Here is a 23209-nt window from a genome sequence, read left to right as displayed (position 1 = left end):
TAGTCAAGATAAGCTTCTCCCACCCATTTTGTAAAAATAAAATAATAAAATAAAGGTCTCAATGTGTGTTCAGATGTCACGGCAGTGTGAAAATTGCACGGTAGGGGGCGTCATTTCACCGCCATGAAATGAATGTATTTGCTCTCATTTTTTACCACAGTCACACTGCAAATGAGATGAATTTGATCTAGTTCGGTTTCCTAGTTATATGTAGAATCTAGAATATAATTTTCCGTTTGTGTAGCAGACTTCTCACCACCTGCAGTAAAAGTGACAAACACACTCTTTCTTTCATTTTAATAGAAGACAGAACATAAGAAACACCACAGACCACTTTAAACCACATTTTCACTGTTTAATGAGAGGACTGAAGGATTTCTTTTGGAAACTGTAATAAATGTTTCTATCATGACTTTGCATTGTCCAGGAAATCTCAAATACAGAACAAGCTAAGCCAGACTACACTATAATCTTCTAAAAGAAACAAACATCCATACCTAGCTGTGTATCGTTTTCCCATAGAGAAACTTAAAAAAAACTGCTCACTGGGGAGGGATCATTAATTAGACTTTATATTACTTTAATATATTCCATCACGAACATCCTGAGATACAAAATGAATGCCCAAAATAAATTAGGATAAAACAAAAAAATACTTCAATAGACGTTATTATGAAAACACACAATCCAGATCGTTCTTTTCCTACAATATACAGAGTTCACAACATCACCCATACAAAATGTATCATATTTTATAACACCTACAACATACGGCATGTATATTTAAAAAAATAGGTCCTCTAGATGACCCATAAACTTCAACCATTTGTCACTCTAAAACTTGTTTTCTAAGATGTCCATCAAATTCATTCTCAAAAATCTGTAATATATATATATTTATATCCTCTGTTGGCATTGTAATGATAAAAGCCAAAAAACATGTGCAGTAACACAGGTCACCGCCTCTGGACCTCAAAAATCGTATCAAGTCTGTCCTTTCTGTTAAATATTAGAAGTAAAAAAAGAAGAAGAAACAGAAAATACATTCCAAGCAGATGATGTAACTGCATTTAGTATAGTCTTTCCTTTGAAGATTCAAAACGTGTAGGACGGCAGCACATTAAAGATCAGCATACAGAAAAAATAGCAGTTAATGCACAACATTGCTTTGGTACAAATCAATATCTTCACTGTCCTGCATCAGAAAATAAAGTCTCCCGACGGCAGCTGGAAGACGCGTGTACGCATTTGTGTGTCTGCGTGTGTACTGTAACATAGATATGCTGCAGCAGACGACTGTAGTCTTCACCACTGATATCTAAATCCCCCTCTGTGGATATTTGAACTGTGTGCACACTGAAAAGGTGAGCTGGAGGGAAAGGGCGGCAGCAGAGGGCAGTAAGCAATAAGAATGCTGCCCGAGAAAGCAAGAAGCCCCTGATCCTGCTCAGCCTAGCATCCACTGCTCAGTCTTCCTCCAGCTCTTCCTCATCCTCTTCTCTTAACTCCACGATGTCGTCCATGTGGCCCCTGGCCCTGACCTCGTTCATGGGGGCGGAGTCCTCCCCGTCGATTGTCATGTCCTCATCGGAGTCTTTCTTTTTCTTCTGCGTGGGCAGAAAGAAAAATGCTAATCATTTTCTTCAATTATGAAACACAAACACAAATGTATGTTTGAAGGGGACATCAGATGCAAAATGCACTTTTACATGGTGTTTGCATATAAACGTATCTTAGAAGGGTGTGGACACCAACCAACCTACAATGATAAAAATCCATTCACTTCTAAACAATCTCAATTATCCAGTGTTCATTTTGTCGATGAATAATTGTCAGATTTGTTTTTTGACAGATGAAAATGAGACGATAGCGAAACAAAAACTCGTTTTGAATGACAAAAACTATGACCAAATCTACTGACAATTTCGTTGACTGATAAAAACCAGACGAAAATGTTAGGGAGGGACGATATGGGAAGAGATTCACTGAGAACGAATCTGCTGTGTGGTTAGGAGGTTAGATGCGCACATTTGAACTTTATCCGGCGGGATACAGGGTTGCCAACTTTTAAGTTCAGCTTGGAGTGAGATTTTTTTTGGTTTTGGAGTGGGGTGTTGGGTTGGGCGGCGATCTCGATTCCATATCTGTTTACATGTATACTATACATATAAGGGGATAAAAATGCAGCTGAATGCTTTTTTTTAGCACCATTTTAAACTTGGTTTAAATGCAATATTTGCTTGCATTCATTGTGTGTACTTATACGACTATCATTAAAGAAGGATGTAAGTTAACTTTTTCAACTTCACATGTAAAAATATAGTGTTTAATCATTTCTAAATAAGTAAGCAGGTATGCCCTGCAATATTCTAGATACATGTATATTTAGTAAAGAGCCATACAGGTACCTAGTGGGTAAACCATGGCATTACAAAAGAAAATGATTTTTTTCTGACCACAAAATGACTCTAATTTGCCTCTTTGCATTGGAATTTAAAACCCTTTTCTCTATTTAACGTTAAATACTACACTAATTGTAATATACGTAACAGAAATATATATATATATAAAAACACCCTTCTAAGATACGTTTATATATATATATATATATATATATTATTTTTTTTTTTTTTTTTTTAAGTCATTAATGGACCATAATTATTGGACAAACAGTATTTAGTACTAAATGATCTCCTTAAAATATCAAAAATTCTTAAACTAAAATATAGATTTCTAAAATACATTTATTTGACTGAAAAATAGTTAAGCTGTATGGTCACATTATAAGTAAGCAATACCTTAGGGTTAAATACAAGAAAACCATATTAACCCTTACGGAAATTAACCATGGTGTTATTGGTATTATAGTAAAAGTGTAGTAACCATGTCTTTTGGCGCATTGATTACCCTTCGTATAAGCATAGTTTTACTACAAATACCATGGTTAAACTATGGTTAGTGTAGCAAGACCACGGTTAATTTGTGGTTACCATGGTTTAACTATAGTAGCAAAAATATTTTATTTGTAGTAAAACCATGTTCAATTTTCGTAAGGGCTGCCTCTCCATCACTCTCCAAAATAAAATTATACTGTAGATGTCATTGACGTAAAAATCAATGCATAATATGCTGTAATGTTTACCAAAATTGCTGCAAAAACCTGTATAGTGAAGCTGTCGTCTCCTCCTACTTAAACACATTCAAATATACTGTCAACGCTGGTTTGTTTGGAGAGCTCCGTGAATCACGTGACCACGTGGTTTCGACGCCGGCGAGATCAAAGCTTGTAGCAGCTTTATTTTTAAATGGCTCTGGCATTAACAGAAGCACTACATTTTACGGTTTACCCCACATTAAGTGCGCCAAAACGGTATTTATCGTTTGAATTTAGTATTAAAACCTTCAACATTTGAAAGCTGAAACTTTGTTTAAAATCGTAAGCAGTGTTGCCAGTTTGGCTTGAGATTTACATGGGAAGAGTGAGAGCGTGAGACAGAGCCTGAAAGCGTGTGTCTCACGCCGAATGCGTGAGAGTTGGCAACCCTGGGGATACAAGCTGGCATACAATTGCTGCACGTCTCATAAAACGTTAAAAATGTTAATATCTGGGAGTAAGAGAAGAGCAGACATATGGATAAATCTGACAATGCAAAAGAGAAACTCATTTCGATCCATTTTTCTGAGCACATACACCGAAGCAGCGCCTCTCACACAACAGACAAGTACTATTTCGCCTCCCATGAACTGAAAAATACACATAAAAAGATGGCGAATTGTCCATTTTGATGAGTATTCCCATAAACACACTCGGTTGCGTCTTGTGTGAACATAAACACTTGGGAGATTATCCGACGTGCATCAGTACATTGCCTCCGTGCACACGGTTTTAAAGGGGTCATCGGATGCCCATTTTCCACAAATTGACGACAGCTGTGCTGCTTAATCATCTTGTTTTCAGGATTCTTTGATGAATAAAATCTTCAAAAGAATAGCATTTTTTGAGACAGAAATCTTTTGTAACATTATGAATGTCTTTACTGTCATGTATGATCAAATTCATGCATCTTTGCTGAATAAAAGTATTAATTTCTTTTAAAACAAACCATACTGACCCTTAAACTTTTGAACAGTAGTGTAATACGAAACCACTGATTTAGGGGACAGATATTCTATTTAATGAATTGCATAAAATGACAGCAATTAAAAATATTTGAAAACCTATACCATACTTACATTTAAGGAAAAAAAAAACCTGTTCTGAGGACACAGTTTACCATTCTGGATAGTAAAATCTACCCTTGTGATATAGTTGACCCTTGTCTTTTATGTCAGTGTGTTTTATTGTGTTTATTCACTCAACAGCTGTAGCAAAAAACGTTTGGAAGACTGAAATATTGAACTCCATAACACCTGACAGAGAAAACACATTCATGTATCTGGACTTTTGACTTAAGCACTAAGCAGTTTTTGAAAAAAACGCTTTTGACCACAGTGTCAGACCAAGTCCCAAAACATACTTGTAGCCAATCAGCAGTAAGGGGCATGTCTTGTAATGACAGAGAGAAGAGAGAGCTCAATTTGAGTGCACGGTATGGATATTAGCAGATCAACTATAGATAGAAAAGAGGAAAATATCAGAGGAACAAAACATTAAAAGGAAGGGTTACAATCAGGCAAGAGGAAGGACCCGTGTAAATATCGCAGCAGCTTTCCAACGGTGGAGAGAACTTAAGGAGTGGGAAGGCCTGGAATTGGACACAGATGTTGTGTTGTTTTTTTCTGACAGGTGAGTAACATTGATTTTGCATTGCTTCACACAGCTAATCTGTGTTGGCTTTTATTTGAATATGCTTGTGTGTTATCTTCTCTTGTTTCCACAATCGTCGTTATCTCAGCCCAGGGCTGTGTACGTACATGTGAGGTGGAGATATCAAAATAGAGGTGAGGTCCTGCTGGGCAATGCGTGTTTGTTGAAAGGTGCTTGATTGAAATGTTATTGAACTTTAACTATATTCACTAATCACATAAAAAGCAGTTGTATTGTTAGAAAAATCTACAGGCTTCTGTGTTATTGTACCTGTTTTCGGTAGACATAGCATGCTGCGATTGCAACCATAGTAGACTCCCCAAGGAAACCAGCCAGGAGGGATCCAACACCAAGTGTGGCTCCATGTACTCTGCACAAATTCAAAGTGTAGAAAGCTTTAAAATACAGTCTAACAGAATTTATTATACATTTTACTGCACTGAAGAACAACAACTGTTCTGAGTACAGTCAAACACAACACACTTACCCCATGTAGGGCAGCACTATGAGACTGGTAATGAGGACAATGATGCGGAGGACAGAGCTGGGCGCCAGGACGAAGGTTTTCTTCAGGGTCATGAGCCAACCAGTCAGGTGAGCACGAATCGTCACTGATGGTAAAAACAACAATTCATGCAAATTCAATGGTACTTGTGCTCTCATTGTGGTTCTTTTTCTCTCTGTTTCTGTAAGCCTGGAGCAATCGTAACTTAAGCATGACCACTCTTGACCGTTGCCTTTTCAAAAGGCATTTTCAAAGAGCAACCGCTCATCCTAAGACCATCTGTCCATTTAATGATGCACTGCACATCAGACCCTGAATCATGCATTTTTGTTTTTCATGAGGACATTGACAAAGTTCAATATGCACTACTGTTCAAAAGTTTAGGGTCAGTAACTTATTTATTTTTTTTAAAGAAATTAAAACTTTTATTCAGCAAAGACATGCAAGGACACATTAATGACATTAGACATTTAAATTTTTCTATTTAAAAATTGTTCATTCAATTGTTTGAATTTGCAAAGAAAAATCCCAGTTTCCATTAAAAAATATTAAGCAGCACAACTTTTTTTCCACATTTGTTTGTAATAAGACATGACTCTTGAGCAGCAAATTGGCATATTAAAATGATCTTGATAGATCGTGTGGCACTTAAGATTGTTGAGTAATGCATTCTGAAAATTCAGCATTGCATTACAGGAGTAAGTTATATTTTAAAATATTAAAATAGAAAACATTCATCAAGTTGTCTTAATAATCTACTAATCTACTGATGTACTATTTAAGCTGCTTCTTCTTCTGAGCCAAAATTTAAACACTAACTCCTCCTAGAGCTTTAAAGCTATAATCACCAAACTTGGGTCAGACCTTCAAACTGGTCTGAGTTAGTGTGCTATATCTTTTCAGCCTGATCCAACTTATGGTTTTCGTAAACCAGACTGTAAAATACACCAAAAATCCCATAGACTTTCACTGAGGGGGTGAAAACTTATGTACATTTACATTTATGGTGTTTTTAAGCTGTCTATTGCTGTAGATGTTTTGGCTGGTCTCCCAGGCTGGTTTTAAAGTGGTTTTGGCCACCTCCTTGCTGAAAAAAACCCCCAGCTAAAATAAGCCTAAGCTGGTTAGCTGGTCTTAGCTGGTTTAAGATGGAAGTAGCTGCTTTTAGCTGGTCTCCCAGCCTGGCTAGGTTGGTCAGTCTGGTTTTAGCTCGTTGTTCCAGCTGGTCTCCCAGCCTGACCTGCTAAGACCAGCCTAACCAGCTAAGGAAGAGGCCAAACCCTTATGAAAATTAACCATGGTTTTATTATAGTAAATGTGTAGTAACCATAATTTTTTGGTGTACTTATGGTTTAAGTATAGTAACCATGGTTTCTTGGTTTTATTTGTAGTAAAACCATGGATAATTTCTATAAGGGAAACCCCTATAAACCAGCCTGCTGACCAGCTAAAACCAGCCAACCAGCTTAGGCTGGTCTTAGTTGTTTTTAGCAGGGTTTTTGGTTGGTCTTAACTGGTCAAGCTGGGAGACCTGCTAAAAGACCAAGCAAGCTTATTTTAAACCAGCTAAGACTAGACAACCAGCTTAGGCTGGTTTTAGCTGGTTTTCAGCTTTTTTTTTTACAGAATCAGCAGGTTTTAGCTGGTTGTTAACTGTTTTTTTTCTAAATTATTAGCTGTTCCCTGCTGAGAAAAAAAAACAGCTAAAACCAAACTAGGCTGGTTGGCTGGTCTTACCTGGTTTAAGCTGGAAGTAGCTGGTTAGGCTGGTTAGGGTGGTCAGGTCTCCCATCCTGACCAGCTAAAACCAGCCTGGCCAGCTAAGGAAGTGGTCAAAACCAGCCTGCTCACCAGCTATGACCAGCTAAAACCAGGCAGGGTTTTTCAGCTGTTTTTTTTTTAAACTAAATCAGCTGGTTTTAGCCGTTTTTTAAGCTTTTTTTCATTCATGTTAGCAACATGTTAACACCCTAGCAACCATTCCAAGTAACCTAGAAACCTCATTTCAACACATTAGAAATCACACTGAGTACCTTAACAAATGCATAGCAGCACCCAAGTAACTACCCCGAGTACCAGTACTAGAAACATGCTAGCAATATGCAAATCATGTTAGAAATATGCTAGCAACATGCTAACAACATGCTAATTATGTTAAAACATGCTAACAAGCTTCTACAACTACGTCACACTTTCAGGCTAGGCTTTCTCAAGCCAACTTCAAGGTTTGTTCTCAAACTTTACTCATCTAGTTTTATTGTAATAATATTTTACAATATTACTGTTATTTATTGTGTCTTACATCTTTATTAAATATATTTGCTATTTTTATTTCGCTTTCTGATACCATTAAGAGTGTAGTATCCTCTGGTTAAAACTGTACTTTCTAAGTACTCTCTACAGAATGTTACAAATAAGCATACATTTGTCATGCCAAAATAATGTAGAATGTTTGTTTTTATGGAAATTGACTTAAAGTGCAATACCTGGAATAGGAAAGAAGGAGAAAATCCGTAATGGGGCGACACACAGCTCAGCAAAGGCATGATCTACTCCAATGATGTCCACCAGAATCTTCTCAGAAATGTGTGGCGCCCAGAAAACCACAAAACAGAGCTGCAGAGAGAAAAACACTACATGAATAGAGCTATCCAGACATATCATAAGGAACTAAATGAGATCTCAAATTAGGCCGATGTCAGTGTAAAATAAAATGAAATAAACAACCCATCATAGTAAAATATAAGAATGATATACAAGAAAAAGGGTAAACAAAAAATAGGTTATTCAGGTTATTTCTGTGAAATGGCACTCTGGTTTTGCTGGTTTTCTAAGGGAATGTAATATCATAGTATGCATGTTGATTTTAGATCCAGCACACGTATAACAAGTATATTATACTTACCCTGTTCACACAGCTATCAAAACACTATCATTTACACTCATAACTGTTTATATCCACAGTGTCTGGGTGGAGAAAAGCCTTTGAAATGTGGCTAACAGCACTGGAATGTGTGCACAGATACGCATGAGCAGACATGTTGGCACAGGAACCTCTTAACATCACTAACACAACCCAACCATCAATGATACTTAATTTTAATAAAGTTTGTTAATTAAAAAGCAAAGAAAGCACAGCATTCATCTGTAGCAGTGCATTCATGCAACATTTTTTTGAAGAAAAGTACATCTGGGCAAAACTATACAGCAATTACATAAGAGATTAAACAGAAGCCTTGTATGAGTGACACAAACTCATACAATCATGATTCTCCCTCCATATCGCTGACAGAGAGGTGAAATTATGGCATAAAAATGCTAGCTGTAGTGTAATACTATGAAGGCTTTAATCTAGGTCAGGAAGGGAAGATCTGACCCTGTTACAGAGGCAGAGAGCATCAATTAATCATTTAGCATGACTCTAAAAGCACTCACAATAACAAGACACACTATCCTAATGCACTACTCATGGCTTTACTATATGTTTAGAAGCTGCAAAAAGAGCCTATGAACAAATGGAACAACTGAATTATAAGGGAAATATAATGTGTACAGATTAGGCTAGTGTGGGTTTAAATATTATACATGTGGACAAAAGGCAGCAAAAGTAATAACACAACAATTAAAAGCACTGTTACCCAGATATACCCAGACGACTTGTTACAACTGGTGAGATTCTAAAATTCATGGAATTCATACTAAATTCAAACCAAATGAGTACAGCAAGCTCTATCTACCACACTTTCATCTTTCTGCTTTCCATATATGGGCTGCTATGACTGACAGATAGAAATCTTCTGCTTCTAATTGGCTAAACAAAGAATATGACTGCCGCCCACGGTCACAATAAACTCCCACAGCACCTTTAAACTCAGTGAACTTTAGTAACAACTATTACCAAACTATAAAACACGTGATATTTAAGCCAGATGGAGACAGAAGTGAATGTGGATGAACTTACTGTTATAGAAAGAGCCAAACAAACAAAAGTGAAGCGCTTGATGTGGGATTTTGTCACAACAGTACCACTGCTGACTAACTTGTTGCTTGGGTTATTCTGGAAAATAAGAGCAAAGACAAACAGCAAATGTCAAGAAACCTGTTCATTTCATCTTCAGGATAATGGACAATGTAATAGGACTTTTTTGAGTATTTTAAATTTTATTTAGCAATTGAAGTGATCAAAAGTGACAGTAAAGACATTTATTATGTTACAAACATTTCTATTTTAAATAACGTTGTTCATCAAAGAATCCTGAAAAAAAATTAGTTTCCACAAAAATATTAAGCACTTTAAACATTGATAATAATAAGAATTTCTTGAGCACCAAATCAGCATATTAAAATGATTTCTAAAGGATTGTGGGAAAACTGGAGTAATGACTGCTAAAAATTATAGGAATAAATTCATTTTCATACACTAATGCAGAAAACAGTTATTTTAAATTGCAATAATATTTCACAATAATAAAAAATAAAAAAGGTAATTGCTACTCTCTATCTCGCAATTCTGACTTTATTTAGTAGAATTATGAGATATAAACTCACAATTCTGAGAAATGAAGTCAAAATTGCATGATATAAACTAGCAATTGTGAGTCATAAAATCAGAATAGCAAGATACAAACTTACAAATCTGACATTTTTTCTCAGAATTGCAAGGAATAAACTCACAAATCTGACTTTTTTATCTCAAAATTGCAAGATATAAACTCACCATTACGATTTATAAAGTCAGAATGAGACATAAACTCGCAATTCTGAGAAATAAAGTCAGAATTGCAAGATATAAACTCACAATTCTGAGAACATATCAGTCTTTTTTCATCCTTAAAATTGAACTTTATAACTCACAATTGTGAGTTTATATCTCTCAATTCTGAGAAAAAAGTCAGAATTGCATGATAAAGTCACAATTCTGACATTGCAAGATATAAACTCACAATTGCAAGAAAGAAAGTCAGAATTGCGAGATACAAACTTGCATTTGTGAAAAAAAAGTCAGAATTGCAAGATAAAAGCTCGCAATTCTGACTTTTTTTTTCACACAAATGCAAGTTTGTATCTCGCAATTCTGACTTTCTTTCTTGCAATTGTGAGATTATATCATGGAATTCTGAGAAAAAAAGCTTTAAAAAAACAAGCTTTTATCTTATAATCCTGACTATAACTTGCAATTGTTCATATCTCACAATTATAAGAAAAAAAAGTCTGATAATGTGAGATAAAAAGTCGCAATAACATTTTTTACATTTTTATTCAGTGGCGGGAATGGGCTTCCACTATTTTTACTGTATTTTTGTCAAAATAAATGCAGATTTGGTGAGCATAATAAACTTCTTTCAAAAATTTTACAGATCCCAAACGGTAGTACAGATCATCTTTATCCATAAAAGTATAAACTACAGTTGGCCAAACAGCTGTGACCAGAGAATGTCCCCTCATTTCCTGAGGACTTCCCAACTGTGGATCCTGCTGATTTTTTTTCTCAGGGCGAACATCCATAAATAACACCACATTACTGTGCGCCTTTTTTAATTACAGTCTCTGGGACTCTGGCTGCAACTTTGTGCCTCCATTAACCCACTCTGTTTACCCAAAAAATAATTGCTTTGTCATGAAATAAACAAGATAATAGACATGCTGCAGTATTAGCACACTGAAAAGGTGGAAGATATAAACTAATTTTGTCATCCCTTAAGGGAATGAGACAAAGTTAGACAGTCTGATATAAATAAATAAAGCCACACTGACTCCACTTCCTGATCTTTCCGGTAGAATACTGGGAGGAGAAGACGGAAAGCTGTCATTTTACCTTAAGTATATATACAGAGGATGATTAGTATTAAGTATTCTGACAACTATATGATTAAGGATTTAAAAAGTGTTAGTTTAGGGTAAAACAACAACATTTACCTTGTCAAATGCAGGGTAAACAGCTCTAAGTTCAGTGAGCCATCCATATGGCATATGACCCACCGGATATGTAGCCGTGAGAACTGCGACAGCCTGGAAAACAACGGTGAGATGATGGTAACATTAAACACCCACAATTTCATGTGTTTATAATGAATGTTTCTAATCATAGAGGAGCTGAGTGACGTGACAATAAAGCTTGTTTTTCATTACAGTTATTGTATAAAACTAGTTTAAGTTTATTTTAGTAATATTTATATTTATATTACATTACCCTAATAAAAAAGTTATATATTTAAAATATGTTTACTTCATACTAAGTTTAGTTCAAATCTATTAACATATTTACTGACATATAAAATTTATAATAAAACTTTATTTGGAGTACTATTTTTTTTATATATATCCAAATAATATTATATATATATTTTTAATATTTTATATGAAGTCTAAAATGTATTTTAATGTAATGTAAAGGTCACTGCACAATGAGGCGAAATTTTCGTTTGCATTTTTTCCTATTAAAATGCCTGCTATGGATACGAAAACGCAGAAAATCAAACCTGATTAATATGTTAATGTATTTGTAGTATACTTAGCATGAAATAAATATATTTTAAATACATTTGATTCTATTTATTTTTCAATAGGGTATAGTATTCATGATTATTTTGAATTCACTTTTATTTTTGTTTTCATTTACAATTTTGTTTATTTTTATACATTTTATATGTTTTTTAAGTTTTGTATTTTTTAAACATTTATCATCAGTTGTAATTATTTAATAGTAGTATTATTTTTACTAATTTTAGTACTTTAACTTAGTTAATAGTTGCCAAAGCAACATTTCTAAATTTTGAACATTTCTAAGTTTAAATCTAATATCATCTAATATAATTTTTCATCTAATATTTATATTTTTATATGTAATACTCTCTCTCTCTATATATATATATCTATATATATACACACATATATATATATATATATATAAAAATATTTTAGATTTTTATTTAGATTTTATTACAGCAGTATATTGACACTATATATCCAGTTTCCATTTCTATAGTGCCAACCAAAATCATGCTCTGTTTTCATCTAATGGTGCTGCTTCAGTCAAAATAATATTTTCATAGCAAGAGAAGTTGAATTTTACTGTGAATTTATTGTTAATTTAAGTATTAGCTATATATTCACACATACGCCATATCTAAATGACTGAAAATAATGATAGTGACTAATTTCGTATCTAAATACTATAAAGGCATGTGTGCTCTTGCGATGGGACACACTAACCTCAGTGGCAGCTGTGCTTCCTTTCAGATCCCGTGACACAAACAGGTTGACGATGGGTCTGCTAATCCTCTGCGTAGCCAGGATGAGAGCCAACGGCCACCAAAAGCTTAGCATCTTTTTAATAGTGGCATCACCCTATTACACAGAATGAGTGTCAGTATATAGCACAGTTGTAGGATTCTCACAGGTTTGACTGGGCAGAGCAAGGAGAAATAAGTATAGAAAATAGTCAGTAGTCACAGATTCGCATACCCCAACCTCAGGCCCACTGGAGTCTGGGATGTTGTCATGAATGTTCCTGTAGTAACCCAAACCAACAATACTGAAGCGTACAAAGGCCCCCATGTATAGAGAGAGGATTGGGATCAACAAGGGCTCCACACACTCCAGGTGACTGTGGAGCAAAATAGCGACAAACACAATCTAGAGAGAGAGAGAGAGAGAGAGAGAGTGAGACACAACCGTGTAACCTGATTACAACGACAGTGATAAATATAGCCACTCTTGCGGCACGTACAGACTCCATTATTAATTTAAACCCAAATACATCATTAATAAAAACAAATCACATAAATATATTAACAAATCACAGCTCAGACACATAACCCATTATTTCCGTTTTCACATTCTCAAAACTTTGAAAACACAAACACATAACAATACAGTAAAAAGAGTGTAAGAACACATCATAAATCAAGCAATGAAATGCTGATTTGATGAATCTGACACATACCTGTGCAACGACATCAGAAATAGACGCACATCCCACCAGGAAACTGTGCTTGTGCTTCAGAAGGATTCCAGCGTGAGTCCAGGCCTGAAACCACAGACAAGAACTAATATCAGCTTAATGGATAGACAGAGATGGAGCAGGGAACCCTGTTATATATTATATTCAATTGTGGGTATATTTTGGTTGACGCAGGAGCCGGTGTTCTGACGTAGAGTCTGGATGTGCTGCGCCCTGTTTACATACAGAGGAAGACGCACACTGTACATAAAACATTCTTCGTAAACATGTCTGAAGATTTCGACAGAGAGGATGACTTGTAATTTTTTGCCCAGCCTTACTTATTTAAACCAGAATATACAAACGATGAACTAAGAGAGATGGATGTTCTACGTCAGAAAGCCGGCTCCTGCGTCAGCAGCACCATGTGCATACGCCACGGTACTCTTGTAAACATGCAACGAAGACTGAGACGAAAGAGAAGAAATTGTTGTTATTTTTGCTTTCTTTGCACACAAAAAGTATTCTCGTAGCTTTGTAAAATTACGGTTAAACCACTGATGTCACATGGACTATTTTAACAATGTCCTTACTAACTTTCCAGGCCTTAAATGTGGTAGTTGCATTGCTGTCTATGCAAGGTCAGAAGTTCTCGGATTTAATAAAAAATATCTTAATTCTGAGGATGAACGTTCTTACTAGTTTGGAACAACATGAGGGTGAATAATTAATGACAGAATTTTCATTTTGGGGTGAACTATCCCTTTAATGTAAAATTCCAATTTCCAAAAAAAAACATGTCCAAGCAATAATTGGCAACCACCCCCTCTGCAGTGTCACATTTAATCCCCTAGGGGTCATGGACCCCTTGTTAACTGGGTTTGCTCCATTGAGACTTAAGACTTTAAACAAAACCCTGCTGCAGTTTAACCTCCATTGAGAGGCACAGGATGTTTGCGTGGGCTGTTATTCATCCAAAGGAGCTTGTTGGATTTCCAGATCTGAATAGGCTCTGATGCCCAGCCTTACCACGCACACTTACACACACATACTCTCTGCCATCTGTGCCAGGCAGGCGAGCCAGATCTGACGGTCAGAGCAAGAACATATTATGACATTACAGCTAAATATCCAGGGCTGGAACGCTGCGATACACTCACCATGGCGTCAAGTAAAGGAAAAGCAGCCAGATAGAGAAATGCCTTCCGGGTCTTACTCCCCACAGACTCATCCACATGATGCAGTTTGTTAATGATGTAATAGCCCAGATTTGTGTAGGCTAAACAAGGAAAAGTGAGAACAAAATGAATATGTATTATTATCAATAATTAAGTCTTATAAGAAGTCTTATATAGCACGGGTATATTTGTAGCAATAGTCAAAAATACGTTGTATGGGTCAAAATTATCGACTTTTATGCCAAAAATCATTAGGATATTAAGATCATGTTCCATGAAGATATTTTGGTAATTTTCCAAATATTTTGATTTTTTTGCATGCTCAGATTTAAATTATATGAAATCTTAATTTGTAGTCCAGGGTCAAAAATAAGATTCAACATGATGGATTTGCTAAATAACATGCAAAGACACAGATGTTTTAATATAAATATAATTTTTTTTAATATAAATTTTAATATTAAATTAATATAATTTAATATAATATAATGCCAAGACAGGCTTCCGCATTCCCATGACCCTTATAACAAGTTATTCTGAGAATTATTTGATAATAAAATAAAATAAAATAATATGCTGGAATAAGCTCCAGAATTCCCACAACCCTACATAAAACAAGCTGTTTGGAGAATGAATTGATTATAAAATAAAATAAAATAAAATAATATAATATAATATAATATAATATAATATACCAGGATAGGGTCCAGCAATAAAACACAAAACATATAAATACATAAAACAAGCTGTTTGCAGAATTAATTGATTATAATATAATATAATATAATACAATGTAAAATAATATATAATAACATATTATATTATATAATATAATGTCAAGACAGGCTTCCGCATTCCCACGACCCTAAATAAAACAAGTCATTCTAATTAATTGATAATAAAATAAAATAAAATAATATGCTGGGATAGGCTCCAGCATTCTCACAACCCTACATAAAACAAGTTGTTTGGAGAATGAAGTGTTAATATGATATAATATAATATAATATAATACAATACATGATGGTTTGTGTCTCCTATTTTTTCTGTGTTCTTTCCCTTTTTTTTCAGGAATGTGTGCAGTGACGTGATCCACAGATGGATGACACGGCTCTACCAAACTCTCTGACAGTGCAAACCACCATAATATGTCTGAGACCACACTCAAGATGATGGAGAGTGTCCATATTATGCAAACAGACCGTAAGTTCTTAATTTAAAAGCACATCATTGCATATGGCGGACAGGTGGTGGCTTAGTGGTTAAAAATTCATGCTTTCTTCCAAGAAGAAAGGTTTGTATCCTATATCCCTCAGGGTTTCCGTGGTAACATTCTTTCTCCATGCACTCATAGCAGTAACTGCCATATGGGCACTGCTGAGTGGCTATAAAATGGCTCTGATTTTCTTGCTTCATATGTAAATGGCTATTTGTGTAAATGCAAATATACTTGGGGGGAGAAAGTGACATAATATTCTTTATTCTTCAAACTAATTTTTAGATTAGATTATATAAATAGACTGTTTTATGATGATTGGACCGTTTTTAGCCACATCCCACAAACTTAACTATTTGTAATTTGGAAATATGGGTGGCTGAACTTATTTCCTGCTCAGTAGGAGTGCAGTATTTTGCACAATTTGTTTAATGACAATATAATTATAGGGGGTGAACGAAGATCTGAAAATAAATAGCAGTCTACCCCTGTGAGTTTGAACAGTGTTTGTATAAGAGACGCCTCTTCATTCACAGAACAGGCATGTAGTAACCTGGCAAAAAAGCCTTTCCGTCAACACAGCGCTTAGTAATATAATGTTCCTTTGTGTAATGAATTTCATCCAGAGGATAGTTACATTTACCGTGATGCATGAAGTTTGAGTGATTCAGACCTCCTGAGCTAAAAGGAGGTCCTTTTCCAGTCATAACATCGCTCACTAAGTCTACCGTCATGACATGTTTGTTTAGAAAAATGCAAAACAAAGCAGTGTTCCCTGTACATTCAGTACACACTAGTCATGCAAGACCAGAGGTGGAGTGAGGATATGATAAACAGGCAGACTGACCAATAAGAGTGTGGAAAATGATAGCCACGGTTCCTGCGGCCACCATACAGAGGACTGCCTTGGTCCTGTCCCGTTTGCTGTTGACAAACACCAGCCCCACGTTCTTGAAATCGCTCATAGGGCCAGTGAAGAACTTCATGAGGGAGTAGGCCAGACCGTAACTGGCCAGCATTTCCACCGCATCCTCTTTGACTGCCGCAATACCCCTGTTCAAAGCCTGTAGAGGAAGAGAGAAATTATAAATTATAAATGCTGATGCTGAAAAATGCTGGTAAATGCTAAAAACACATCTTTTAACATTATAGTAGACAGATTAAAAAATACAGACAAACCTAGATTTGTCTACATCTACAGGAATCTAGAAAATAAACAAATAATCGGTCGATTATTCTAGTGATTAATCGAGCAGTCGGTCGATTATTCTGACGATTAATCGAGTAATTGGTTAATTACGATTATTTTTTTAAGGTAATAAAAAGACCTAAGCTAACAATAGCCTTTAAAATTACTTAATAATTAAAGCGTATATATTAAACTGCATCACATATATTCATTTAATTGAATCATAGCGTTATGCTTTGATTAAGATTTTTAAATGGGTTTCATATAGCATGCAGCCTTGGAAAATGGTCTAATAATGCATAATGCATGGATTCTCATCCATGGAATGTGCCACTTTCGGCATTTTGCCGGTTAATTGCAGTCAAGTTTTTCAAGGAATCGTGACAGCCGTACTATTTTCTGATGTCGAGGCATGAACTGAAAGGGTGATAGGACTAACTGTCACTCCTCATGGGATTCCTCTACACAAAGAGTGTTTTATTCCCAAGATATATATAAGATCTATATATATAAATATAAATATCAGTCATAATTAACCAATTACTCGATTAATCATCAGAATATTCAACCAACTACTCAATTAATAGCCAGAATAATTGAGTAGTCGGTCGAATATTCTAATGATTAATCCAGTAATCCGTTAATTATTTTTCTGAGGTACTACAAAAAACCTACAATAGCCTTTAGAATTACATAATAATTAAAGCGCATATATTAAACTGCATATCATATATATTTATTTAACTGAATCGTAGCGTTTGTGAACTCACAATAGCGTTATGCTTTGATTAAGATTTTTAAATTGGTTTCATATAGCATGCAACCTCGGAAAACGGTCTAATAATGCATAATGCATGGATTCTCGTCCATGGAATGCGCCACTTCCGGTTCTGACTTTTATGCCAAAACTCATTAGGATATTAAGATCATGTTCCATGAAGATATTTTGTAAATTTCCTATCGTAAATATATCAAAACTTCATTTCCAATTAGTAATATGCATTGCTAAGAACTTCATTTGGACAACTTTAAAGGCAATTTTCCTAATATTTAGATTTTTTTGCACCCTCTGATTTAAATTATTTTAAATCTTAATTTGAAAAAAATTTACCCTTTGCCAGTTAATTGCAGTCAAGTTTTTTTTTTTTTTTTTTATCGATCGAGTACTTGAACTGAATCAAGGAATCGTGACAGCCGTATAGGACAAACTATCACTCCTCATGGGATTCCTCTACACAAAGAGTGTTTTATTCCCAAGGTATATATAAGATATATAAAAATCAGTCATAATTAACCAATTACTTGATTAATCGTCTGAATATTCTACCAACTACTCGATTAATCACCAGAATAATCAAGTAGTCAGTCAAATAATCTAAAGATTATTCAAGTAATCGGTTAATTATTTTTTTGATGTACTAAAAAAATACAATACCCTTTAAAATTACATAATAATTAAAGCGCATATATTGGATGGATTAAAGCGCATGGATTCTCATCCATGGAATGCTCCACATCAGGTATTTTGCTGGTTAATTGCAGTCAAGGATTTTTTAAAATCGAACTGAATCAAGGATTCATGACAGCCCTACTATTTTCTAATTTTGAGGGATGATTTGAAAGGGTGGTAGGACTAACTATCCCTCCTTATGGGAGTCCTCTACACAAAAAGTGTTTTATCCCAAGATATACAACACTACTACTGTATCAACTGAATAAATGCCTTTCAAGTCATGTCCCCCAGAAAAAGATCCAGATTCGAGGACCGGTTTGCTACACTGGATAATTTCATGATGCATAGGACCACTAACCCAGAATTTACTCTTTACAGCTTCTGTCTTTTAGAGCCACATGTGTGTAAAACTACAAACTTCACAGTGTAACAATGCACCGTGTCAGATGTTTAACATGATAAAGCAACAGTGTCATGCAGAAAGAGGAAGAACTGTTATTAAAAAATCTGCGTTTAGAATCAACAGTCATTGTAATCTTGAATAATACAGAGCTACAGGGTTGCAGTGATGACCAACTTATGTATTATGAACAATTTCACAGCTTTATTGTCACATGCCAGAATATAATCCCCATCAACCCATGAGAAGGTGATTTCGAAATGTGTCAGATGTCAAACCTGTTAGAAAATGCTGAGATGTACATAAGTTCTACTTGCTCTACAGCCTTGAGTGTTATTGCACAACTGAATAACCTTTTCTGTCCTGTCCTTGACTCTAATTCTGTCAAATATGCTGTTTAGGAAGAACTTTGCTAATGTTAAAATCTTGAGATTTCATATAAATGATACAACAGTAGACAGTCAGTCACACAATTCATAGGAAGCAACAAGACCTGTACAATAACAGATAAAGTCAAAAGGATGTGTGAATGTAGGGTTCTTCTTCTTATCTGCTGACTACTTCTGACTCTGACTCTTTGTCTGCCACTTCATCTTCAACGCCTAAGAACAATGTGCAGTGAGATAATGATTGTCTGTTACTGTGGGCAGACAGGCTCCTTGGGTTCCTGCTCACATTTCTTATTTTTGCCATTAGTGATCCTGAAAATTAATCTGTATCTGACAAAAATCGAATTGCAATGTATCATTCTAGTTTTCCAAAAATGAAATGAATTCTTCAGTGCAGTGACTTGTGTCCAAAAAACCTTAAATTTTCACTTTAAGAACTGAGGGACTACATCAGCAAACTACATTTCTGCAACAACTATATATATATATATATTATATATTATTATATTATATTATTATTTTTTTATTAAAGATCAAGCAATTATGTATTTTTGGGCAATAACAATGCATATTTTTATGTCCAAGTTTTTAATTACCAATTTTTAAAAGTTTTGTTATTGCTTTTGACACAATATTAACTGATTATTATACCACAACAATAAAACAAACAATATGAATATTTGAATTATTATTATTATGTAATTGAGCTACACATTTCTTGCTGCAGAATAAATTACTGTATTTACAAAGTTTAATAAACAACCAAACAATATATTATTAAATAATATTCACCTAATATCGACAAACCAATAACCGATTCAATGGTAAAAGATGAGTATCGGAAAACATTGCTTCGTCAAACAGATTAACAGTTTTTCTTTAAACGTGAATTTCAATAAATAATTTCAAAACAAATATTTTAGTTTAGCATAACAATAAATAAATAACTTTATAAATAAATAACTTAAAGTTTTTTTTTGTGTTTTGTGCTTTTAATGTTAAAGTGCTCATCAAGCCTGCATTTATTTGAATCAAAGTACAGCAAAAACAGTAAAATTTTGAAATACTTTTACTATTTAAAATAACTTTTCGATTGAAGCTGAATTTTTAGCATCATTACTAAGTCACACGATCCTTCAGAAATCATTATAATTTTCTGATTTGATGCTCAAAAAACATTTATTATTATTATTATGTTGGAAACAGCTGAATAGCAGCCCAAAAACAGCCCTCAAAATTATACAGACTTGAATAATATTACACAAGCTTTTTTATTTCAGACAAAGGTTGATCTTTAGATCTTTCTATTCATCAAAGAATCCTGAAAAAACAATGCACTCAACTCAACAAAAAAAAAATCCCTGAACACCATATCAGCATATTAGAATGATTTCTTAAGGATCATGTGACACTGAAGACTGGGGAAATGATGCTGGAAATTCAGCTTTGATCACAGGGATAAATTACATTTTAAAATATATTCAAACAGAAAGCAGTTATTTTAAATAGTAAAAATATTTCAAAACATTACCGCGTTTGCTGTATTTTGGATTAAATAAATGCACACTGGTGAGCAGAAGAGAATTAACATGAAAAAAATGAACACTAAAAAAAAAAAAAAAAATTTTACTGTTCAAAAATTTTTGATTGGTTGTATATATATATATATATATATATATATATATATATTATGGGACACTAAACTCATAATAAAAAACGACTTTCCATTATGCACAAATGATTTATTAAAACCTAAAGTGAAACCATAAGAGCATCAAAATGAGATGTGGATTACACTAATAAAACATTTAATCAGCCAGAGGTACTGGGATTTGTAGCCATCCCATTATAAACATGTAATACCTGTGATAAAAACTACAGTAAGCCGCATAACATTCGTTAATGGTTAACAAAAACAAGGCCAGTTCACGCAGAGGTGACAACAAAATCAGCCCATCCAAAAGTGCACATTCATCTCAGTCAGACTGCTTTTGCATTGTTCAGTGTGACATGTTATTGGATGCGCTGTATGGCCAGCTGTTGACGAACACACACAGCTGATCGGCTCATGTTGTTTGTGATGATGCCTTGTTTACGAAGGACCGCCGTTTCACGGTTTCCCTAGGAAATAAAACCACAGGGTCGCCCTAACCTATAAATTGCGTGAACAACATATTACATATTCGCAAGCCGCTAATAAACAGACCTCTTACAGCGAGGCTGACGGATGGATGAGGGATGCCATTGCTGCAGTGTGCAGCTCCAAGGATACACAACCAATCTTACGTCATGCAGCGCTGAATTTAACGCACAATTCATTCACACTTGCCTGTTCGCCGAGGTCGATGGCTATGTTGGTTATGGCCAGCGGTACCAGGAATCGGATGAGGGGCCAGTAGTGCGTGAGAGCCGGGAATTTCACCATGTTCGCCGGGAGGAGAGCGGCAGCACTGCCAACATCAGCTGCTCGGATCTGGAAGGATGCGAGGCCGGTCACAGCCCGTCGAGTTCTGAGTGTTTTCTAGCAGAAATACGCCGAGATCAGGTCCGTCCCTGCCCTCCTACACAACAACAGCATCATAAACAATGATCTGGTGCATGGGAAAATAGGAGGGTCACCAGAAATTTCTGCTGACGGCTTCTCCATTGTTCACCCATCAGCGGAGAGGAAAATAAATACATATAATCGGCAGCGCGGCGATTAAGTGCGGCACAAGTAGAAAGCCGCACGCACGGAGTCTCCGGGCCAGCCGCTATTCTGCTGCTATAGATGGCCACTCGGTTAACTGTACTTAAATCATCATCCTTCCTTAACAACACGTGGGGGCCGGTCGGCGCACAAAAGCCACTCCTCTTCTAAACGTCACCTGCTGCGTGCAGAAAAACACAGAAACACACGAATGAATAGCAAAAATTGGGTTCATTCTCTTGACAGAAAGGTCTGGGCACGGGACAAGAGGGATTAAATATCTTATCTTGTCCTTATCTTACTTGCACGTAGGGTTATACGTTCATTTGACATTAAATGTTAGGACAATAAATGAAAAATATCAACATGAGACTTAAACGTTAGACAAAATATAAATTACTCAGTGAAAACCACACAACATCTTATTTTTCGGCCAGCTGGTGGAGCTGCAGAGCAGCCAAGTCTTGTGAGACGCGCTGCTGCCTGACAGACTGTCAATTAAAGGGACCGTTCACCCAAAAATGACAATCATGCAGGTTTTTGCAAACTGTATGACTTGCTTTTTTCTAAAGCAAGACAGAGGATGTCAGTTTGACTAACATCTTCTTTTGTGCACCATGTGTTGTTCTTATGCTCCTAGAGAGAGAGAGACTTTATCACATAACCCAAAAGCCCAGAAAAGCAACTGGCAAAAATATTACATTTGTCAAAATTATTAAATAAACAAATATATAATTTAAATTGAAATTGAAATTACTGGCAAAAAAGTGTCCCACTTTTTCACTTTTAATATATTAAAACATTAAAAACTTTAATGTAAAATGCTAAAAAAAAAAAAAAAAGACATCAGTTAAAACCCATATTTCCCTTTGCAATAACTACACTCTAAAAATGCTGGGTAAAATAGTGGGTTGTTTTGATCCAACCTTCTGGATAGTTTTATTTAACTCAACTATTGTTTCAGAATTACTGTATGGCTGGCTTAAAATGAACCCAAAATAGGTTGTAAATTAAAAATCAGACAAATAATTACTAGAGGCATCAGCAATAATCAAAAGGTGTATATTAATTTATAATTAATTTTTTTTTTTTATTTAATTATTATTTATTCAAGTCATTCATAAATGCTCATTTATTTAACATATTAATAAATATTTGGGGTTAATTTTAAGCTAGGAATATAGTCATTTTTAAGCAATAGTTGGGTTAAATAAAACTACCCAGAACGTTGGGTTCAACAATTAAAACAACCCAATTAACCCAATGCTGGGTTTTATCCCATCATTTTTTTTTTTTTTTTTTTTGAGTGTATTGTTTTTATTGAAGAACATATAGTTCACAAAATGTCTGAAATCGAATTAATAGTTTTTGCTTAAATATCAACACTCTCAGTTTGTTAATAAAAACAACTTTTTCATAATTTCATATTTCATAATTATCA

The 23209-nt window shown here is 35.0% G+C and overlaps 1 protein-coding gene across 1 annotated transcript; it reads right to left on the bottom strand.

Annotated features, from left to right (window-relative positions):
• Positions 1 to 282: 282 nt before the first annotated feature.
• Positions 283 to 21953, bottom strand: ankhb (ANKH inorganic pyrophosphate transport regulator b). The gene is made up of 12 exons (XM_051095543.1): positions 21409 to 21953; positions 16496 to 16712; positions 14415 to 14533; positions 13258 to 13341; positions 12777 to 12947; positions 12525 to 12659; positions 11229 to 11321; positions 9274 to 9369; positions 7799 to 7928; positions 5295 to 5418; positions 5078 to 5177; positions 283 to 1607 (listed from the first exon to the last, which is right to left on the bottom strand). The coding sequence occupies exons 1-12, from the start codon at positions 21502 to 21504 to the stop codon at positions 1467 to 1469; spliced, it is 1506 nt and encodes a 501-aa protein (XP_050951500.1). The 5' UTR covers positions 21505 to 21953; the 3' UTR covers positions 283 to 1466.
• Between the last annotated feature and the right edge of the window lie 1256 nt (positions 21954 to 23209).

The sequence above is a fragment of the Labeo rohita genome, chromosome 2 (assembly GCF_022985175.1).
Source record: "Labeo rohita strain BAU-BD-2019 chromosome 2, IGBB_LRoh.1.0, whole genome shotgun sequence".
In the NCBI taxonomy this organism is placed as follows: Eukaryota; Metazoa; Chordata; class Actinopteri; order Cypriniformes; family Cyprinidae; genus Labeo; species Labeo rohita.
Note: the sequence above shows the minus strand (reverse complement) of the source record. Positions and strands in the feature narration are given on the sequence as shown.